At 43.9% G+C, this 22538-nt stretch overlaps 1 protein-coding gene across 1 annotated transcript in view; it reads left to right on the forward strand.

Moving 5' to 3' along the window:
• The window catches only part of Egfr (epidermal growth factor receptor), a 168674-nt gene that overhangs the window by 120469 nt on the left and 25667 nt on the right, over window positions 1-22538 (forward strand). The window contains exons 5-16 of the mRNA XM_051165147.1: window positions 3418-3486; window positions 4266-4384; window positions 5455-5596; window positions 7100-7216; window positions 8140-8266; window positions 8364-8437; window positions 9264-9354; window positions 11582-11781; window positions 14690-14822; window positions 17022-17112; window positions 18913-19070; window positions 21668-21703. Of these exons, the coding sequence (XP_051021104.1) occupies window positions 3418-3486; window positions 4266-4384; window positions 5455-5596; window positions 7100-7216; window positions 8140-8266; window positions 8364-8437; window positions 9264-9354; window positions 11582-11781; window positions 14690-14822; window positions 17022-17112; window positions 18913-19070; window positions 21668-21703 (1357 nt within the window). The remainder of the gene's footprint in view (window positions 1-3417; window positions 3487-4265; window positions 4385-5454; window positions 5597-7099; window positions 7217-8139; window positions 8267-8363; window positions 8438-9263; window positions 9355-11581; window positions 11782-14689; window positions 14823-17021; window positions 17113-18912; window positions 19071-21667; window positions 21704-22538) is intronic.

Below are 22538 nucleotides of genomic sequence, written 5' to 3' on the forward strand. Positions count from 1 at the left end.
CCACTGTGACACTGACAGTGTAAGAAACAAAACAGTATTTTACAGTGGTTTTTTTTTTTTTAATTATCATTACTCATGAAATCAAGGTTAGTGGTTCTTAAGCATTTTAATGTACAGTGGGTGAATTAATATTTAAAATGCTACATGGAAAGCCTATAGAGCTGAATTTGCCACAGATAAAATCAATTAGCACATAATGGCCTGTTTACACTTACTGGTGTATGGAAAACCCACAAAGGAATGTTGAAAAATAGTATACAAGATTCAAATGTTTTAACATTTGATCTCTGAACCAGTAAGGTATTAACTTAATAACAAATTTAGCTTTCTGTTACTGGAATAAAAAATGCCTAAGACAATCAACTTTAATGTAAGGAAGGGTTACTTGAGCTCACAGTTTTACGGTTTTACTTGTGGGTAGTTGGCTATAGAGTTCCTGAGCCTGTGGTGAGCCCGTCTGCCATGATGGTGACATGTGGTAGAAGTGTGCTCACAGGAAAAGAGGAGAGGTCAGGATTCTCTTGTCCCTTCATAGATGCAGCCTTCAGTGACTGGGATTTCAGAACTCCCATCTCTTTTTCAATATAGTATTTTTTTAATCTATTATTTGAGAATTATATACATGGATACAAGGACTTTTGATCATATTCAATCCCCTTATCGTCCTTCCAACTCCCCTATTCCCGGCATCCTCTGTCATATCTTTTGTATTGTATTTTATTTCATTTTACTGGCTTTTTGAGACAGACTTTCTCTGTGTAGCCTTTGTCCTGCACTCATTTTGTAGACAAGGCTGGCCTCAAACTCACAGCAATCCACCTGCCTCTGACTCCGTGAGTGCTGGGATTAAAGGTGTGCTCTACCACCCTAGCTTGATTTGTTGTTTGTTTGTTTGTTTGTTCATATCTTTTTTAAATAGCCCACTGGATACAATTAGTGGGGCACATACATGCATGGGTGTGAGACATCTACTGGAGCATGCTTAACCAACCAGCGCCACACCCCTAAAAACAACTGGCTCTCCCTCTTCCAGCAACCAGGGGTTGGTTTCTCTGGTCTTCTCCCACCCATGCTAGAATGTTGACCAGCTTGGTCTTCTGCAGGTCCTGGGTAGGCAGCCACAGTGGCTGTGGGTCCATGAGTACAACAGGCCTGTAGCATGCCAATGATGCTGTTTCTCAGCAATGCTCCCTGGCCTCTGGTTCTTCTATGTGCACCCCCCCCCCTTTCTCTGTGACCTGCACTGAGTCTTGAAAGTGAAGGCTGTGATGCATCCATCCTGTCTGTGGCTGAGCAACCCACAGACACTTTCTCTTTGTACTTTGTGAGTCTCTGTAGTAATTGTCGTCTACTTTACAAAGAAGCTTCTCTGGTGAGGGCTGAGCACTAATGGGTACAGAGATAAGGATTTTGAGGGCGGTTTGATCCTATGTCCGTTTAGCAAAATAATAGCAATGAGTTCTTCCCGAGGGCTTAGGAGCTCCTCAGCCATGGGTTCTTGGCCAGATTTACAATACCAGGCATGTGTTTCCTTCTATGGAGTGTGTCCTAAGTCCCACTAGAATAGGGTTAGTTTCTCCTCATAACATTCGTGTACCCATGGGCACATCATGCCAGGGTGGTCATTAGTCCCATCTCTTAAAGTTCCTATAACCTCTCTGTGCCATAAAGCCTTTAACACATGGGCCTCTAGGGGCCATTATACAGCCAAACTGTAGAACTAGTCATAAGAATAAGCCTGACTGAATCAAAATGGCATAAGCAAGTGACGCTTCAAGTAAGAATTGACTCTCAACAAATTGTCGTGTACCCTAGGGCACATCATGCCAGGGTGGTCATTAGTCCCATCTCTTAAAGTTCCTATAACCTCTCTGTGCCATAAAGCCTTTAACACATGGGCCTCTAGGGGCCATTATACAGCCAAACTGTAGAACTAGTCATAAGAATAAGCCTGACTGAATCAAAATGGCATAAGCAAGTGACGCTTCAAGTAAGAATTGACTCTCAACAAATTGTTCCGCAATGGCAACGATTAAGGGACAAATAGCCAAAGTGTTAGGGCTGTAACAGATAGAAGAGGGGAAAAAAAAAACAAGGAAAAGAGAGATACACATATTAGAAGATGGGCAAGCTCTGTCTCCTGTGTCTCCATACCTTCTACTCTCCTCTGCTGACAAGTAGTTTGTAGACACAGACTTCCTGTGAGAACTTAGCATTTCCTCTTTAACAACAGTAAAAACAGTCTTAGGAGGTGATTTTTAAGTGTTGTATAGGTGACGCACCTGAGATTCAGAGAGCAGCCCACTGTGACCAGTGCACACTGTGTTGATGGAGTTTACAGAGTGAGGCTTTAAGACTGGATTTACATGAAAGAAGATAAATAAATGTATCAGCTATTCCATACTTCAAAATAATTTCCAAATATCTATTAATTATATGTAATAAAATATGTGTGTATGCATACATACACACTTATACATATTTATAGTATATTTCTGGAGATATATAGATATAGATATAATATTCTTAGAAGAAAACGTGAGCCATGAGGATGAATATTTATAGTAGCAAGTTGAAAAGCCAAATTCAGACACCATCAAATAAGCTTCCATGTGAAATAAAGTTATATTTTATATTGTATGATGCATTATTGCCCAGAGCATACTAACAGCTTAGAAAGAATGGTAAGTACATAACACCACAGGTGAAAAAAAAAAAGAAAGAAAGAAAGAAAAAAGAAAAATAAATCTGCTCCACAGAAATTTTCAACCAACTTTTTGGCCAACACTTCGGTCTTCACATTTCTCTCAGTGTAGAACTAAGAGATTAAAAGCCTTTGTAGCTGCAATTTGATATTGACCAAATACAAAAATTTACTAGTTACAATGATTTCCAGGTAGTAGCATGCCAACTGTTAACTAAGGTTTTAGGTAGCTGGCCAAGTGACTCACAGAATCAGAATGTGCACTTCCTGTGCCATGTTCAGCACCATTCCATGGCTCAGAGAAGAGGCGTGTTCGTCTACCAGCCACGGTTTAAAACCCCTAAACATCCAGGGGTGGTTGCCCCACCCAGTCAGTCCAGATTGCATATGGTAAGGTGAGTAAGCTTATACTCAGCCAAGCTGGTTGGGGAAGCCCACGAAGGTGGCACCTCTGGAGCCCTAAACTCGTGTAGATTTGTCATCTGTGTGGCTGTGACAAGTCCATAGGTACTGTCTCTCGGTTTCCACAGCTGAAGTGCACAAGTCCTTCAGTTTATCCTACTAACCATCCAAGCCCACTGTGAACACAAAGCTTCCAAGCTGTTCCCTGTTTCTAGAACATTCTCTAGGACCTGAAGAGAAGTGTCATCGGCTCCATGCCATTTGTTCACTTTTACTGAACTACGCATTTAACTACTAGGTTTTTATTTCAGGCCAAAAATGTGATCCGAGCTGTCCCAATGGAAGCTGCTGGGGAGGAGGAGAGGCGAACTGCCAGAAATGTAAGTCTTCAAAGGCCAGGGCCTGAGACACAATGCCCAGTGAACAGAACTCACACAGAATGTGGTCCTCATCTCCTACACCTTGGTGACTTGACAAGTACAGGAGCTTGGCCAAAGACCCAGTGTTAACTGTTTCATGAACAGACTTGCAAGCTTCATAGCACACCACTATCTAAGGCTTAGGATTTGGGACAATTTACTCTATAATTAAATGCCTAAAAGCTAACCACCCAGGCACCCATGGTGAGACACAAGATGCCCTGTTCACTGTCCCCACTTCACTCTTTCCTGGTACCAACTAATACAGAAGTTTGACAGTGTTTCTCCAGGGAACATATGTGTGAGTCCTACTTAGGAAAAAAAAATATTTAAGTTACTTCAATGTGGTTGCTGGCTTGCCCAAAGAACGGAGGAGTGTGTTAGCTTCAAAATTGACCCTAGTTCATTGCCTTTGTGACTTAACTATCATGTTCCTTTGAAAGCTACTTCCTTCTTGGTACTCTTTTGGTGCTCCATGTATGCTTTCTGAATTGCCAGCAATTTCCTACCTAATATCTACTCATTCGAAATGTCTGATCAGACTTGCTTTAATCAGTTCTCCTAAGTGATTCAAAATAAATGATAAGAAAAATATATGGTTTGGCTGAACATGAATGACTGGAAGCCTGTTCCATTGTCACTAAAGCCATCTGCTTCCCATTCACTTCCTTCCGCTCCATGCAAGCATTCCTCAGTGCCCCTAGAAGATGAGCTGCTCACTGGTGACCTTTCCTTTTCAGTGACCAAAATCATCTGTGCCCAGCAATGTTCCCGGCGTTGTCGTGGCAGGTCCCCCAGCGACTGCTGCCACAACCAGTGTGCCGCTGGCTGTACAGGGCCCCGAGAAAGCGACTGCCTGGTAAGACTCTAGTTACTAGGGGCTAGAACTGTGGACTTGCTCATCACCTGACTGTGACAGGGGCCTTCCTGTGGGAAACATTTTAAGTGAGTGTCATCGTAGCCAACAGTGGCAGCATTGTGGCAAATGCTCCTGTTAGATCCCCTGAGAACTGTCTGCAGTTACACAGACCTTTGGGCAGCATGGCACTGGACTCCTCTGATCTTCATCACTCTACTTTGCCCATCATATTTTGATGCCTTCTTGGGCTGCTCCCCTGCCCTCCCCCAACCCATGATGTCTCCCCCACCCCACCCCCACTGCCGCCACTTCTGAAGAAGCTCTGGCGAAAGTTCTAGTGTTAACTTTGCAGACATCAGGGGTAGCGAGTGTGATTCCTGGCATCAGTACCAGGCCAAGCAAGGTCCCATCAGGGTCCAGAAAAGGAAGGTCTACCCTAAGCTAGAGTCTAGAATATTCTTTGGTTTCTGGAAACAGAAGATTCTTAAATTCCAGAAACTAAACCTGGCCCCAGGGGTGAATTTATTATTATTATTTTTTTTTTTTTTTTTTTTTTTTTTAAGTAGAATGGGCTGATTCTAATGAGCAAGCAGCCCAGGAAAAAAGAACTGTTAATGGAGTTCTTCAGAGGAGCTAACACTTTTCCGCATGGAACCTTCCTGCTAAGACTCCTGAAGTGTGGCAATAAATTCTAAAAAGTATTCTAAAGCTCTCTTTATGAGAGAAGCCCACTGTATACTGGGTTTAAAAATAGTGGCACACCATACTTCCCAATGTCATGTGTAGATTTCTTCATCATCTGCAACCAATAGCGATGTGCTTTTCTACCCACATACCCTAAGTTATGGCAACTGGGGACAGTCAGTATACTTAGAAATACTATTTAGTACTTGTAGGGGAAGGTGTTTCTCACTACCTTGGACAGGCTCACTGGATGCTATTCCTCTCTAACTGAGCATCTGTGTGCTGAGAGCTGCAACTGGCCTGCGGGCCTCCAGGCTGCCTGGCCCTGGGTTTGTTTCATTTGGATGATACATCCCTGACCAGACATGTTGTCCCTCTCATGATAGGTCTGCCACAGGTTCCGAGATGAAGCCACATGCAAAGACACCTGCCCACCACTTATGCTGTACAACCCCACCACGTATCAGATGGATGTCAACCCTGAGGGGAAGTACAGCTTTGGTGCCACCTGTGTGAAGAAATGCCCCCGTGAGTTGCCCAGCTTTGATTCACAGTCACCCATGTCCTCTTTTGTCCTGTGCTGGAGTCTTGGGCAGTCTGGGGGCCGCTGCTGTGCTTGTCTTGTTGTCAGGCAGGTTAGTGGATGCCCAGCCAGGTACAAAGATGAGGAGCCAGCTCAGTTCTGAGGACAGAGGCGGAGGCAGCCTGCAGAGGGCCGGGGTCCTCTCTTCAAATGGTGGCCTCCCCTGCACTGATCCCATGCATTGATCCTAGCTTCACCCCAAGTCTGAGGGCCAGCTATAGTAACTTGGTGTGTCCTGAAGTTGACCAGCATAAGATGATGTCCCTCTGGACCAATCATTGTTTGACTGTATACTGTGCTGGTCTTTAACAGACCTAAGTTAGAACAGACCTTTTTGTGTGGAAAAGCCTGTGGTTAAGGTTGGGCTCTTAAGAGTATTTCAGTTTTGGTTTTGCTTTGATTTACTCATTTGTGTTCATGTTTTGTTTATGTATATAATGGTCCTCTATGGTATCTGTAAGTAAATGGCCTCATGGATCAGTCCCAAACAGAGAAAGTAAAACAACATATAAAGAGCCCTAAGAATCAACCTTTACTTCTAGAAAGGAAATTAATACCAAAAAATGTAAAAGAGGAACTATGGGGTCACCCACACAGAGAGAGAAAAAGAGAGGGGGGGAGGGAGAGGGAGAGAGAAAATATAATAAGCCACTATAAGGTAAACAGAAAATTATGATGAAAGGCAAGTCATCACAGTCATGCCATAGAGAGATTTTGTGTGAAAGTGTAGTAAGTAGAACATTATAATCCAAAGGAAATACTCAAAGCCTAAGATAGCAAGAGTATATGACTTGAAGATATAATACTAACACCCATATTTTTGAGAATCTATTTGGGAAACTTAATAGAGCATAGAGTTTCTTAATTCTATAATCAATCATAAATACTAAGCAAGATAGGCTACATGAAGGGGAGGAGAAGTGGAGACAAACATTGGGGTACCTATCTGGGAAGCAGAACAAACTGATCCTATCACTGCCCCACCAAGGACCACCTGGCAGGTAGGAAAGGACAAAGCTGTTGTCAAACACAGAGCAAACTGTAGTCACCTGTGTGGGACAGGAACTGTTTGCTAGGCGCTAATGGGTGTGTAATACATTGTCAAGGTTTCCTTGCAAGTTCTAAACACAGACCCCTGACAGAGTAAAGTTATGTTCAAAGAGGGGCTTCCGGTCAGTGAGCACACGTGATGGTGTTCCCTCCCAGTGCTCTTTCGTGCCTGAGGTCATGTATCTGTTTTTTCCACATCACAGTCAGAAAAGCCATTAAACTCAGCCATGGTTCCTTTTCTGCTTGAAACCTATCAGTCTTTCTCCTCATAGCAAAGGCAACCAAACACTTGAGACCTTGTCAGCTGTGCATATAGAGCAGGGCCCGAGGATGTTTGTGGGAGGTTAGGAGCACCTGCTGTGGCCTTCAACACCTTCTTTTCATTGCCTCGTCCTCAGGAAACTATGTGGTGACAGATCATGGCTCATGTGTCCGGGCCTGCGGCCCTGACTACTTTGAAGTGGAAGAAGACGGCGTCAGGAAGTGCAAAAAATGCGATGGGCCTTGTCGCAAAGGTGAAGTGTACACTAGGCTTTTCCTTGACCTTTGTGCGGAACCCTTATGGCCACCTCCAAACAAACACACCTTACTCTTTTTTTTTTTTTTTTAATTGTATTTTGTCTGTAAAGTACAAGATAAACTTGCAAAGCCAAGTTACAAAGGTGGAGGAGGTGGGGAGTTCTCTTGAACCAGGTACAGAGGCGCCACCTGCAGCCCAGGTGGATGAACTGTCCGTAGACAGAAAGGGGAGGAGCCAATGTCTTTTTTTTTTTTTTTTAGTTTATTTCTTTTTTTTATTATTAATTTATTCTTGTTACATCTCACTTGTTATCCCATCCCTTGTATCCTCCCATTTCTTCCTCCCTCCCATTTTCCCCTTACTCCCCTCCGCTATGACTGTGACTGAGGGGGATTTCCTCCCTCTGTATATGCTCATAGGGTATCAAGTCTCTTCTTGGTAACCTGCTATCCTTCCTCTGAGTGCCACCAGGTCTCTCCCCTCCAGGGGACATGGTTAAATATGAGGCACCAGAGTACATGTGAAAGTCAGACCCCCCACTCTCCACTCAACTGTGGAGAATGTTCTGCCCATTGGCTAGATCTGGGTAGGGGTTTGAAGTTTACGGCCTGTATTGTCGGGTCCTAGAAACCTACAAGGAGCCAATGTCTTAAAGTGAGTTAGAGTAGGTCCAGGTAGAAAACAAGAGGGAAAGCTCAAATCTGACAGAGGTCTGTGACAAGGACAACCCCAAGCCCTACTCCAGTGGCCAACGGGAACACTGAAGCCTGCTGTAGGGGTTCTGCCACCTGGAGGGTCCCCTTAGAGTTGGTGGAATGAATTAGCAATGCATGGCACCAGGGTTCACTTTCTGCCTGGACAGGCCCATCCCTTCTTAATTCGGCACATGTAAAGCGAGCACACATCTCTCTTTAACAGTTTGTAATGGCATTGGCATTGGCGAATTTAAAGACACGCTTTCCATAAATGCTACGAACATCAAACACTTCAAATACTGCACTGCCATCAGCGGGGACCTTCATATCCTGCCAGTGGCCTTCAAGGGGTAAGTAACCGCTGAGTCACCTGGAAAGACAGCTGCAAAATCGACTTTTTTTTAAAGCACGGAGACTGATCATTAACCTTTTGGCTGTTCCTTTCAGGGATTCCTTCACACACACTCCTCCCCTGGACCCACGGGAACTAGAAATTCTGAAAACCGTAAAGGAAATAACAGGTTTGTACTGTGGCATCTGGGAGAGTATATGGGATATTAAATTTTGTAAAGACCCTCGACCCATTTCCCCCTTCTTCCCTGGCATATACATGTGGTTTCTGAAGCTCTCCACCATCCTGATAACTCTTTGGGGCATTTAACAATCCAGTTTCCCTTTGTGCAAGTTGAAAGCACTTTAAAGCAAGGCTGCTGCCACCATGCTGGGCTTGATATGACACAAGTAGGTGCCTCTTCTCTGCTCAGACCCTAAACCCCAGAGATACAAGGGGAGGCAGGAGGAGAGAGGGCAGGGTGCAGGGAGGCAGGAGGATACGAGGTTGAGGGCTAGCAGGGACTGCAGGTTCTCGAGTTTCATAAACTGGATTGGAGATGCTTGTCCACTGCGGAGTCTGCGATCCATGACTGCCGCCCCTTGCTCCATTTTGTTCATCTTTGAAACGGGGATAAGCTGATGTGAAAAAAACAAGATTGCTCTGAAGACCAGTGTTAAGTGAAGTAAGTGTTTTGAAAATGAGGCCTTGGTAACAGGCCACTTGAAAAACAGTCAGAGAAGTGTCATGGTGTGCGATTTGAGTCCTTTCAAAGGCATCACATGGTCAGCCTGCTCTAGTGGGAGTTGGCCTTGGGGTTGAGGGAAGTGCACTCAGGAAATCAAAGTTCCACCGGAGGGGACAGGATGAATGTCACCTGGACTTGTGTCCGGAAGTGCACTATCATCCTTAGTGGTGAGGACAGGAAGAAGCCACTGCTGCTGTCCCTTACGCAAGTCCTGCAAAACAAAGACATTTCAGGTGCAGTGTGTCTAAGCCTTTCTGCTTCCACCTAGGGTTTTTGCTGATTCAGGCTTGGCCGGCAAACTGGACTGACCTCCATGCTTTTGAGAACCTAGAAATAATACGTGGCAGGACAAAGCAACAGTAAGTCAGCCGTAACAAAAGCCTCGGAAACTTTCTTTGGTTTTTGTTTTTTTGTTTGTTTTTTGAAATTTGTCTTAAAGAAGAGGTACAGAAATAGCACAAAGATGATCCTTCACCAGCTTCCCCTAATGTGACAAACAACTTAAGTCGAGTAGATAGGAAGATTAAAATTAAAGACGCTAACACTGTGCGATGCTGTTCGCTCAACATGTCCTTCTTTCTGAGTCCATCAGATTTTCCATGTATGGATCTGTTCTTCGTCCATCCTCGTCAGCATCCCACACTGCACTGACCTCTGGTGTCTTCTTAGTCCCCTGCAAGCTTCCCCAGCTCCTACGTCTTTGCTCATTTTCGTTGTCTTGACACTATGGAAAAACATGGCCAGGTGTTTTATAGAAGGTCTCCTTGTTTGTGTTTGGCTAATATTTGATAATAATGCAGTTTAAGTTATATAACATGTCACACCAGGGAACCTATGTAATGTTTTAATGATAAATAGATTGGGGACCTATCATGGCCAGTCTTCCAGCCACAACAGTGAGATGTACACACACAGAGGGAAAAAAAACAAACACAGAGAGGGAGGGAGGGGGATACAGATGCACACACAGACAGACAGACAGACTGAAATTGGAGAAGGAGGGAGATCTTTCATAGATTAAGAGAAATTCTAAGATTTGTAGTGAGAAACAGAAATTTGGAAATCTGTAGCTCACACCAGCCTTGAAAGCTTTCTGATTATGATAACTCTTTTTAAACTTACCACCACTGACACCACATAATATCATGGGATGTTAACAAATCAAAGCACCATACACACAGAATATACATTGCTGTCCATCAACTCCCTTAGTCAGACACTTCTGATACCATACAGCTGCCCGTACTTCCTGCCTCTGCTCTGAAGTTCTCAGGGATGTGCTTTTGCTAAGGCTAGCATAGTGGTTCGCGTGGCTGCACTGTAGCCTTATGCTTAGTTTTAAGCATTTAAGCTATGGGATGATCTCTGGCTCCTGGTGTGACTCATTAAAAACTTAGGGCTTGACCTGCAACAAAGACCCTAGCCACACTATGACTCCTTGGCTTCACTGAGCATGTGCTGGGATGAATCCCAAGTAAGTGGTCGCTGTGGGTCTCCTACCCAGGGCCCCTCACTTCTCTGAACACAGGCGGTGGGAAGAGATGGTTCATGAAGGGAAAACAATGGGAAGAAGCGCGACTAGAACCAGGGGTCTGCCAAATGATGCTTTGAACTTCGGCAGTTAGCCCACTAGCTTTCATTCTTTCTTTCATTCTGTCTCATCTGGCCCATTCCTGATGCTAGTGTCAAAGAGGATTCCTACAAATAAATACACACCGCCAATATGTGCTTTTTCCATCAATCACAGGTGACCGTCCAAGCTCCTCCAGCAGGGGTACACATTTGTGCTCTGACCTCAAGCACCATCCCCAGGCCTGTCCCCAGCCCTCCCACCCACACACATCCTGCACTGTCCTGTTCCTCCAAATGGTTTGGAATTTCATTCCCTTTCATCTGACTTTCATCCAGACACCCACTGGGCACATACCTGTAGAATGTTACCTAGCTCTGCGCTCTCTGTCTCAGATATGAGATATCATGCCTTGGAGGAAGTTACCCTTCCATGGCCTTCCTCTATGGAGCTACTAAGGTGCCCACCCTTGGCTGCCACAGTGCTCACTAGAGCTGCATTCATTTCTCTGGACTCAAAAACTTCTGCCTATGTGATTATTTCACCTAGACAGGGTCCCTGAGTAAAAGAGACAAATATTTAACCTGTACGGTATTTGGCAAGTGGAACCTCAGGTATTCGCTCAATAAATATGACTGGACAGATGAGTGCGTAGGTAGATGGACAGACACACAAATTTCCTTAAAGTACATTTTGATGTTGCAGGTGATAGAAAATATGTTCTTGATTTCTAGGAAAACTATAAATATAGTAAATGAAATGGCATGAAGCCATTGATTTGGTGTTCCAGTTTAGCCAAGGTTGAAGATCATAAAATAGATGAGAAACTGGCTTTTCCTCGAGGAAACTTAAAAATCGCTTGCATTCAAGTTGTGATTCATACCTTTCACAAAATGATTAGTAGCGATTGAAATACAGTATTCGGGAAACCTAAGTGGCCCAGAAAAACACAATTTGAGGGTGGCCTGTTGCTTTCACCATCACACACAATGTAATTTTTCTCCTCCCCCATTTAGCGGTCAGTTTTCTCTCGCGGTTGTTGGCCTGAACATAACATCACTGGGGCTGCGCTCCCTCAAGGAAATAAGTGACGGAGATGTGGTCATTTCTGGAAACCGAAATTTGTGCTACGCAAACACAATAAACTGGAAAAAACTCTTTGGGACGTCCAGTCAAAAAACCAAAATCATGAACAACAGAGCTGAGAAAGATTGCAGTAAGTACTTGGCCCCATCTCACCTCCGCAGAGCGTTCCTGGAGGTAATTCATCTTTAAGAGGACTACTGAAAAGGTTTCTCCCAAACATTCTAATTGCTTTTTGCATTCTTCCATCAAGTTAAAATGTGCATATTCATAATTGTATCACTAGCATCAGATTTCCAGAGCGTTCTCATCTCATGGGGTGAATTTGCCGTGTGTGGTTTGAATGTAGAATGTCCTCCAGAGACTCACTCATGCGTCTGAACACTGGGTCCCTAGCTAACAGCACTGTGTGGAAAGCTTGTAGGATGCTTAGAAGGTGGATCTTTGCTGGAGGAAGTCAGTCTTGAGGGCCCCACTTCCTGTCCACACTTGGCTTCCTATCGCTACAATGAGATCCTATGCTTTGTACCTCTGTTGGCATGCTGTCCCATCATGATTGGTTGAATCCCCTGCTTAAATTGTAAATCAAAACAAACCCTTCTCTTCTTCAGTTGCTTTGTATCCGGATTTGGTTGCTGTAATGAGAAAAGATGTCAAAGCGGTGGAGCCTTGGCTTTGATTGTTTTGAGGGTGTGGTACTTACACCTTTGGGTCTGGTTTGTGGGGAAGTTTGGAACTTTGTGCAAGTAAGCCCCAGAATTGTTATAAGCACTGCTTAAAAGGCCATCCTCGTGGGAGTTTTGAAGACCAGAATTCTGAGAGAAATGTGGACAGTAGAAACCCGGTTCATCAGATTCCTGAGGGGAACAAGGACACTACTGTAAACTGAGCCAGAGCTGCTGGCAATGTATTCTAGTCACAGATTCTGCATATGAAAGCAAAGGCCTGATTGGTGGAACCTATCTCAAGACACAAACCATAGCATTCAGGATATGTCATGGCTTCTGCCCACTGCTTTTATCCAAGTCTACAGTGTGCCGGAGAAAGAATCAGACAGATAGAGATAAAAACTCTGCAGTTTGGTGGGAAAGGGGGAGAATTTAAACTTGCAAGTAAGTTAGGTGCTAAGAAAGCAATTGTAACTGTAAAGAGATTAGCACCATTAAAAAGAAGCCTTGTATACCCACATTGGGACAATAGGAAAAGGGAGCTCTGAGGGCAAGACTGCCACCCACCAAAGGGTGCATCTTGTGAAAATGTATATTCATTTGAAAGAAGAGAGGGAAAATTGGGAGTTCTACTGAAGAGATTGCCTGCTGGTGGAGGCTAGGCTACATCTTCATCTGGCTGCTGAAATGGGCATCATCACAGTTTTGTACACGTGAGGGATACAAGAGTGAAGGGGACATGGAAGCTGGTGCCAAGGTTCCAGAGAGCCAGTCAAGCCAGGTGGGATTGGAGTCCCTGCAAGGAGGCCACTGTGTGGACTTGCAGAGATGACGCTTAAGTTGCAGTGGACACTGCAGGATTTTAGATATGTCAGCAGGGTGGAATGTCTGCTCAGGAAAACTGCAGGCCTGGAATAGAGCAGGCCAAAGGGGAGCTCTTTGCATAGTGCAAGGGGTGACCTAGAGGGACCGAACTACCAAGGCTTGGATAGTTCTACAGGGTTTCAGTCTTGCTCTGGTCCAGCCTTTCTTTGCTGGGCCCCCATTCCACCTCTCTGAATGGGAGTGTTTACTAAGTGTCATGTGAGCTGGAAGTCTGTAATTGACTGTTTGCTTACACAGAGGCAAACAGTTAAGAGATTGCATTGCGTCTCAAGAAAAAAAATAAAGACTTCAGACTCTGAACGATATTGATGCTGTTAAAAACTTAACAAGGGCGAGTGAGATGGCTGAGCAGAAAAGAGCATCGCTGCCAAGCCTGACAATCTGAGTTCTACTGCCAGGAGTCACATGGAAGGAGAGAGCCAACTCTACCTCCTCCCTCCCTCCCTCCCTCCCTCCCTCCCTCTCTCTCTCTCCCTCTCTCTCTTTCTCTCCCTCTCTCTCTCTCTGTCACACACACACACACACACACACAGAGTGGCATGCACATACACACCATCTACATGAAATAAATAGATAAATGTAATTTTTTTAAAGACTTAAGAAGATAGGATGAATACATTTTTTTTCGTTATGAGATGTTCATAGTTCTATGTGGTCTGGGAGCATTCGAACACTTGGCCTCTTATTCCTACCACTATGATGGGCAGTGTCTCTTCTTAACTCTTAGCCAAAGTAAGCCCTTCTTCCCTTAAGCTGCCCCTTGTTAGACGTGTGTCTCTGTTAGTGAGTAAGGTCATGTGTGCTCTAAGGTCTAGTCCACTAAATAGCTGTAATTTTTTAAAAAGCAAAATGCAGCATTCATTACATTAGATAGATCTGTGCTCACAGCAGCCTTTGATTGCTATAGTCAAGTACACATGCACACCTGTACCCACACATTCACATCAAAGAATGTGTGACATTTCACACTTATATTCCCAACTCTGCTTTTAAAACATTGAATTAGCTTTTGAAACTGGCAAATACCCCTGGGTTCATGGCAAGGCTCTCAACACTGGCAGAGGTAATGCTGAGTTCCAGAACGCCTCTGATCCAATTGGGCTTTGAGAAGTTGCCCTGCTTATTTTAATCACTTTTGGCTTTGGCTTTGTCATTCATACACGACGATGATTCCAGTGCCGTGGTGTTCCTCGGTGACATGAAGTCCTGTATGTGACACTCCTGGCGTGGTGCCCAGCACACAGCAAGCAGCTCCAACCTTCCCTGCCATTTCTGTCATCTGTGACATCTATCATCTAAGTCTCCCCAGAGTCAGGCCCAAGCTGCCCCAAACACCACAGGGAACAGAGGCCTTAGCACCATCCTGTCTGTTTTCAGACCCCCTATGTGTCTGCAAAGGGCACAGTGCCCCTCAGAAGGGTGTCACCTCCTCTGACCCCTCCTGTTACTGTGGCCTAACTGACCCTGCATCTCACTGTGTCTCTTCAGAGGCCTTGAACCACGTCTGTAATCCTTTATGCTCCTCGGAAGGCTGCTGGGGCCCTGAGCCCAAGGACTGTGTCTCCTGCCACAACGTCAGCAGGGGCAGGGAGTGCGTGCAGAGATGCAACGTCCTGGAGGGGTGAGACACTATTCTTTCAGCTTTTGTGTAGCTAAGGAATAAACACCATGCTCTTTTTTATACCTTTGTAGCTACCCATGTTATTTTTTTCTTTGTTCTTGCTATTATCTTTATTTTATATTCGGGTTTCTGTTGTTGCTATTGTTGTCATGCAATCTGTCCAGTTTCTCGTTATTCCTTAATCCAGCATGATCACTTATCGTGTCTCTTTTCCTGAATTTTTTCAGGAATATTTTAGATTTTCATTTTATATGAATTTCTCAAAGTAGAATAGACCCAGTGGTTAAGATAGCCAAGAAAGCATGGGCATTTTGGTCTTTTCTTTCCAGTCCACTAGTCCTGCCGAATTAAGATATAATAACACAGAATATCTCCTAATTAAGTGTTGGTTTTATGTACCCCTAGCAAACACTGACCATTGAGTGGTGCGAATGACTTTGTACTACAACAAAGGACAAAGAAGTAAATTCCTGTGTTTGCTTAACTTAATAGTAATCAGCAAAAGTACAATCTGTGCATGCGATGAGACTTTCCATATTTGTGTGACATTTTAAGCTAATACCGATAATGATTAAAGTAAATTACTTGGAAAATTAAACTGAAGGGCAGAGGATGGCATTTTTCCCTAATTTAAGGAAGTAGGGAAGCTATGGTAGGAAGAGCCCTGTGAGTTACAGATGCTGCTGGGAAAACCTTCCATCCTGTTCTGCTAACAGGGCGTGGACCACAGTCTGCATCCAAAAATCCTCCAGAGCAGGATGGAGAGGCAAGTTTGATTTCATAAGAATGCCTTAATGAACTTGGGACAACTGCTATAACTGCTGTTTGAACATGTGGAGGGCCGACCAGTCCTTCCTCTTAGAATCAGGCACTCATATTTTTAGCCCGCAAGTCTCTTCACCATGCCCAGAGGCACAGGTCACTTAGTGTGAGATTCCTGGTGCCCTGCAGTACCTGCCTACTCTTCAATTGGGGCCCTTCTGCAGGAGGTGACACACAGACAAAGCTCATAAAAATCCCTGCTGTGGGTTTCTGCCTACTAGTCAGTGGGCTGTAGTCACTGTGTGTTCTACCAACATAGGGACAGTAGAGTGACAAGGAGAAACCAGTCCGATGCTGGCCACTGGTCTCTTTGGTACACTTCACAGTTTGACAGCAGAGAAACGTGGCAACAGACAGGTGCACAAGGCACCCTGTACTGTTACAACCCTGATTCATTACTTGGCCACTGAGACCCTTAGCTTTACAAGTCTTTGAAGTCTAGTGTAGGCTTGTGGTATAGGACTCCTAAGTGTTATCTCGTGTGTGTAAACCTAGCACATTGGGATTCCCTAGCCCTTAGTTGTAAGAAGGGCCTGTGTAACAGATTCCTCGGTCCTTGACAGAGATTATTGTTATAATTCTCAGGCCCAGGATGTTTGCGACCTTAGGCTCTAAAATCTTAGAAGTACTCTGGAACTCTTTTCAGCACCCAGGACCTGCAGTTTCTTGTCTCTACTCTGTGCTATGCTTCAGCCTCAGCTCTCTGTCCTCTCTGCTTCTGCCGTCCCTGTCACATCCCCTTTGACCCGTTCAGCTGGCCTCTTCTTCACCTGTCAAGCAGCTGGCTGCTTCCTGCTCCTGCAGCTCGCCTAATGACTGCTCAGCTATTACTGCTGCTGCTGCGTGGCCATTTCTTCTCTCTCTGCCACTTCTTTCTTGATGCTGCCAGCTCAGCCTGCACTACTAAAAGTAGGCAGAGGAAAGGCCACTTGAAAGAAGTCGGCTAGCAGATTAATGCATCTAACATTGCAATACCAGGAGAGGCAGGACCCAGGAAGATGTTTTCCAGAGGCCCTGGAAATGAACACGCTTAAACATTCCTTTTCTATCCCTTAGTCTTAGAAACCATTTCTTGGCAGCTTAAATATTCACCAATTTTTCCCTTAGAGGGAAGGGATGGCTCATAAAGATGTTTTTCATATTTTGTTGTCTTACTTGGCATTCAAAAACTATCCCTATTAGAAAATGTATATCCCTGATTATAAATGAAGCTGTCTCTGATGTGACCTAAGGTTCTTCTGTTAGTGACCTGAGCATGTTTTATTTCAAGGCAGTCCCAGCCTTCTGGCCCTTTGACGTTAAGATTTCTTTTGAGTTTCTGGGATAGGCCATCCGTCCAGGGTATGGGATGATCAGTTCACTGTGTTCTTCTCTCAGGGAGCCCAGGGAGTTCGTGGAGAAATCTGAATGCATCCAGTGTCACCCCGAATGTCTGCCCCAGACCATGAACATCACCTGTACAGGCCGGGTAAGAGCCCTTGGCTGTTGTCCACCCTGCGTTTTTGGGAAAGCCTCCACATTAGCAAGAAAAGCATCCAGTAGGAAAGATGGCTATGCAAGCCCTTTCTAGGGAAGAGATGCCCACGATCTGATTGTGAAAGTGGCCGCGCTGAGTGAAGGTGCCTTGCACCTACCTGCCTAGCATCCCACACTCATCTCACCATGGCCGTCCCTTCACGGTGCCACAGGACATCCTGTGCTGGGGCTCAGACACTGCCAGGTAGCTTTCACAGCTTGTACCATCTGCCATCACCACCTCATTGTAATAAAACACCACAAAGTATTGTTTCACAAATCCATGTAATATTTTTTTTTAAGAAACCCCAGCATTATTTTTTTTAAATTCATTTCCTTATCTACACATACAGCCACAAACTCATAAGGAATTTGAGAATTCAGGTGCCTCTGACACCAACACCCTACCCTGTTAATTCTTGATACTGTGGACAGGCAGGTCTCTGGTTCAGTTTGAATTCCAGCAGCAAAATCAGAATCTCCTAATTGAAACATGTTTCAGAAGTTGCCCATCAATCAACAGAGTGAAACCAGAACTGAGTTAATAAATAGGCTGTCGGCATGACTGGTTACAAAGTAAGGCCCTGGTCTGCAGGCTCACATGGCATCGGATTGAAATTTCATGGGTACAGTGAAACAACCGCTGCTTTTGCCAAGGGAAAGTCCTTGCCTAACAGGTTTATTTCAGTTCCCTGTGAAGTGTGAAGAACATTGCTAGGCAGCCCCACTGCCTTCATTTCTGGGGATTTTACAAATCTTACGTACAGAATCTAACGTCGCACGTACACAGTCCATTCTGCGGCCAGTGCTGCCACGTGCCACCTTCTTTTCCCTGGAGAAATACGAAAAGGAGTTTTCGAGCATGTGCCTCAGCAAGTCAAAGTCTGGCCTCCCTCAGTACTTTCTTTTAACTTGAAATGTGATCTGCAGGAAAGATATGGATATAAAGTTTATGTAGTCCAATCAAGATGACTTTGACAAATGTGGTGTCCACAATGTCTTAAAATAGTGTTAAAATGCAGTGAAGAATACAGTTTAATTTATGTTTGGGTATAATAAGTGCATTGCTTTTTCTATGGGTAACTTTACTTGGTTTATATAACTTTGTTGTACTAGAGTGACTGAGAGTCTAGTGGGAAACAAAATAACAAATACTTTCTCTTAGCAGCTTATAGCATACAAATCAGATTGTTTTGTGTATCTGGTCAGAGTTAGTAGAAAGAATATCTGAGGCCTCCACATTTTCATCCACAAACACAACTACATACATACATACATAATTAATTAATTAAAAATGTATATTGTATATTGTTAAAAAGTAAATCTGAATCAGAACCAGTCAGAAAAATGTAGCTTGTTGTGGACATAGAAGGCAAGAAAAATCCCAGAACTTGTCATATATTTTAAGAAATTTTGCAGCGGGACTGGAGAGATGGCTCAGTGGTTAAGAGCACTGGCTGCTGTTCTAGAGGACCCACGTTCAATTCCCAGCACCCACATGGCAGCCCCCTGCCACCTGTAAGTCCAGTTCCATCCAGGAATTCTGATTCACTCTCCTAGCCTCTATGAGCATCAGGCATACAAGTCATGCACAGACATGCATGCACATATGAAATAATAATAATAACAATAATAATGATGATGAATCTCTTATTTGTCTTTTGTTTTCTAATAGTAAATATTGTGAATAGAAAGCAGTTTCCATTTAAAAAAGAAATAAAACAAATGCAACCTTTTGTATACCTTGGTTCAGGGGCCAGACAACTGTATTAAGTGTGCCCACTATATTGACGGTCCTCACTGTGTCAAGACCTGTCCAGCTGGGATCATGGGGGAGAACAACACCCTAGTCTGGAAGTACGCAGATGCCAATAATGTCTGCCACCTCTGCCATCCAAACTGTACCTATGGGTAAGTATAACACAGTCAACTACAACAGCACATGAAAACTTGTTCACTGGAAATGTCAACCAATTTTTCAGGCAGTAGGTTACATAGGACAGGGTCCTGAGATGCTTTAAACTCCATGGTCACTGTGGCAGCAGTGATGTGCTGGTGGGCAGATCTCAGAGTGGCAGGAACATCACTGTGCCTCTCAGGATGTTTGCCTCAGGTAGTTGTGGTTTCTTGGCACTGCATGTGCCAGTGGGAAAGAGTGATGGATGGGTAAGGCTGCCAAGCTGTCACCTCTTCCCCCCTCTATAGAAACAGGATTGGGATGGGGCTTTGTGGATGGGAGGATGGGAAAGGGGCTGGGGATATGGCTTAATCAGTAACACACTCTTCAAGCAAGCATGAGGACCTTAATTTGATTTTAATTTCTTTTCCAAAAGTTTGTGATTGCATAAAGGGGCCAGAATTTCCAGGTAGGAAAGGATAACAGTGTTTCAACATTAGAAACTGCATTGGTGGCTGGTCTGAGATTCTGATTATCTTGCTAAAAGTCAGCTGCACTTTTAAAATATTATTTCTGAGACTCAGGGGTGGGTTCCGGAATGTACCTTCTCTGTGGAGGTCATTTACTGTTTTCCAGTTTCGCCTGTGTGTGCATCAGCATGCTGTTTACATCGTCCAGTTTGTGAACTCTGCAGAGCCTGTGAAAATTACGTTCTGCTTCCTTTTTAGCCCATTTTTTTTGTTATTTTTAATAAGCAATTCTGAAGCGGATTCTCTAAAACAAAACCGCCTGAAGTATGTACAGTAAATGAACATATCCCTTCCTTATTTTGGAAATAAATGTGTATGCATGTTTCTGTCTGTGGATACATAGTATCGGCCTTAAGGGGGACCCTGAAAGTCACCAAGCAGGAGGAACTGATAGTATGCATTCTTCCCCTGAATGAGTATTTTTCAAGCATAGAAAAATGGCATTTGTTCATAATATAAATTAAAATTTTGTTTGGTCAGTTGGTTTGACTTTTTAAAATTTTTCCTCCTAGTTCTGTAAGTGAGAGAAGAACCTATACTTGTATGAGGTCTTGCTATTATTATCTGTGTTTTATCTTGAAGTTTTTAGTTACACAGAAATTGTTTCGTTGAAATGGATTATCTTTTTAAAATATGGCGAAATGTTAATGAGGACAATTGGAAATGAGGACACCTTTCCCTAGTTAAATATTTATGATGTGTAAGTCAACAAGCACAGCACACCCCTAATTTTCCCGAAAACATAGCACTTTTCCTGTTTTTATGGGGAAGAAAATATTTTTGGGGACTCAGCAATCCTCACAATTTATGAGCCAGTCCTGTTAGAAGCCAGACTACAGCGTAAGGAACCCACGTGACTCCAGGAGCCACAGATGCGGCCACCTCAGCAAGTGCAGGGATATTGGAGGCACGTAAATCTTCAAACTGAATCTTATTTTATATATTAAACAAAAAGGCATGTTTTCTTGACATTTTTTTATCCTGGTAAATGAAACAAAGTTCTACAAGAATGTGCCCATTTTAGTTGTATGCCCCAATGTATTTGTCACTACAATTATAATGATAAGTATTTTGCCACGAAGGAAGGAATTGAGCCGGAGACAGACTAGGACAGGAGTAAATGGTGTGACCTCCTTGACTTGCCATCAGGAGTCAAAAGGCAGGAGATTACGTTGTCAGCTTTCCCACTGGTTTCTTAATCTTGTGATGCCCGAAACCTTCCCTTCTGCCGCATCTGTGCTGTCACTGCCCCTGTTGGTCATCCTGTTACATGTGAACTGTTTTGCCTTTCCCTCTGAGCTCACTGATCACAGCTTCCTGTTGACAGTCAATGGCAATTGTCCAGTGTAGCTTTCAAAGGCTGCCTGCGATCAAGCAGCTCGTCCAAACTGTCAACCTCCTCAGCAGGCGTGGGCTCCCAGCGTTTCACATTCAACAATAAACAGAACAGCAGGCATTGTGTGAAGGAAAGTCTAACTGACTTTAGAGAATGCTTCCTATCTCTCTTTGACTATCATCTGTTTGTGTATCTAGAAGGAAGCAACCAGGCTTCCTGGTGTATCTATCCCACTACTTATAGAGGCAATGCCAGCAAATTTGGCTTATGGGATGAAGGGCCAAAAGCATTGCAGATGGCTTTATCTGAGGGAACTGGAAAGTAGAGGACCAATCCTTCAAAATCCAAGAAAAGCAGAGGGTAGCTATTAGAACCGATTCCTGCCCTGAGTAATAAGGAGACAGTGGGTAGGGTGCGGCTGCCCTCTCCATCCTGACATTTGGGGCCAGGTGGTGGCAACTATATGTTGTGTGACATTTCCGTAATGACCTGGCTGTTTTAATGAAGGATATAATAATTCTGGCACTCAAAAAAATATTTTCTACCTAAATTTACAAATATATTATAGGTCATTGAATTTAATGATAAAAACTACATTAGTAACTACCCAATTTTGAGATCACCATGATTATAGCTATTTAAGAGTAATTTACCATAACTGCTTTATGACTTAATGTGGAAAATTATCAAACAATGCCAATGAAACTGAATGAAAAGGATATCTTTTTTTTTTTTTTTCCTACAGATGTTCTGGGCCAGGTCTTCGTGGATGTCCAATCGGGTATGTTCCATGACTTTGCATCTGATAGAACTTTTGGATCTGTGGCCAGAAGCCATCTCTGATTTCCCAACAGCCTTTCAACTTCTTCAAAATCTGGACCAGCCACAGGTCTCAGGTTCTGCCCACCTGCCATGTGTCCATTTTGTTGATCAGCAGAGGGCATATATGATGGACAGTGCTAGGGCCACCTTCACAATAAAGACCGGCCTGTTCTACCTCTGGATTTGTTTCTGCAGATAGCACAGCTTTACTTAACTCTTAGCTCTTCTGAAGGTCTCCTCTTTTTTTTTTTCAGTCCAGATGGTCATGTCACAAATGTGGTATGAATAACTTTTTTTGTCAAATGACAAAGGTCCATCTTGGGGCCATTTTCTCCTTTCTTCCTTCTGGAAACACATTGCCCAGAAAAAGATAATGAACTTCCCTCGTCGTTTTGTTTCTGATCAGTTTCTACTACTGACTGAAATGCTTGGTCCAAGAGACATGAATTTCTGTTCTGAGCCATCGGGCAACAGTGGTTTCATCAGCCAGCAGCATCTAGTGAGGAAATGAGATTGTCTACAACATGCCCGCTTGACGCTCAGGCTTACTGAGATGACTGTGTACAACATGCCCCGTGACGCTCAGGCTTACCTCCCCGTTGTAGTCACGTCTACACATATCCCTTCTCTTACTGTCTCTTCCTTAACTTCATTCTGTGGTAGCTGTTCCCTTCTGCCACCAACCAAAATAGCAAAATAAAATGAAGCCTTGTCTCAGGCATGGGACCCTTCTGAATCCTGTCTCTTCTCTGAGTTTCCAAGGAAACTTTCCCAGCAGAATGCCCCCCTGGCTT

This window comes from Acomys russatus, chromosome 22, assembly GCF_903995435.1.
Source record: "Acomys russatus chromosome 22, mAcoRus1.1, whole genome shotgun sequence".
Lineage (NCBI taxonomy): Eukaryota > Metazoa > Chordata > Mammalia > Rodentia > Muridae > Acomys > Acomys russatus.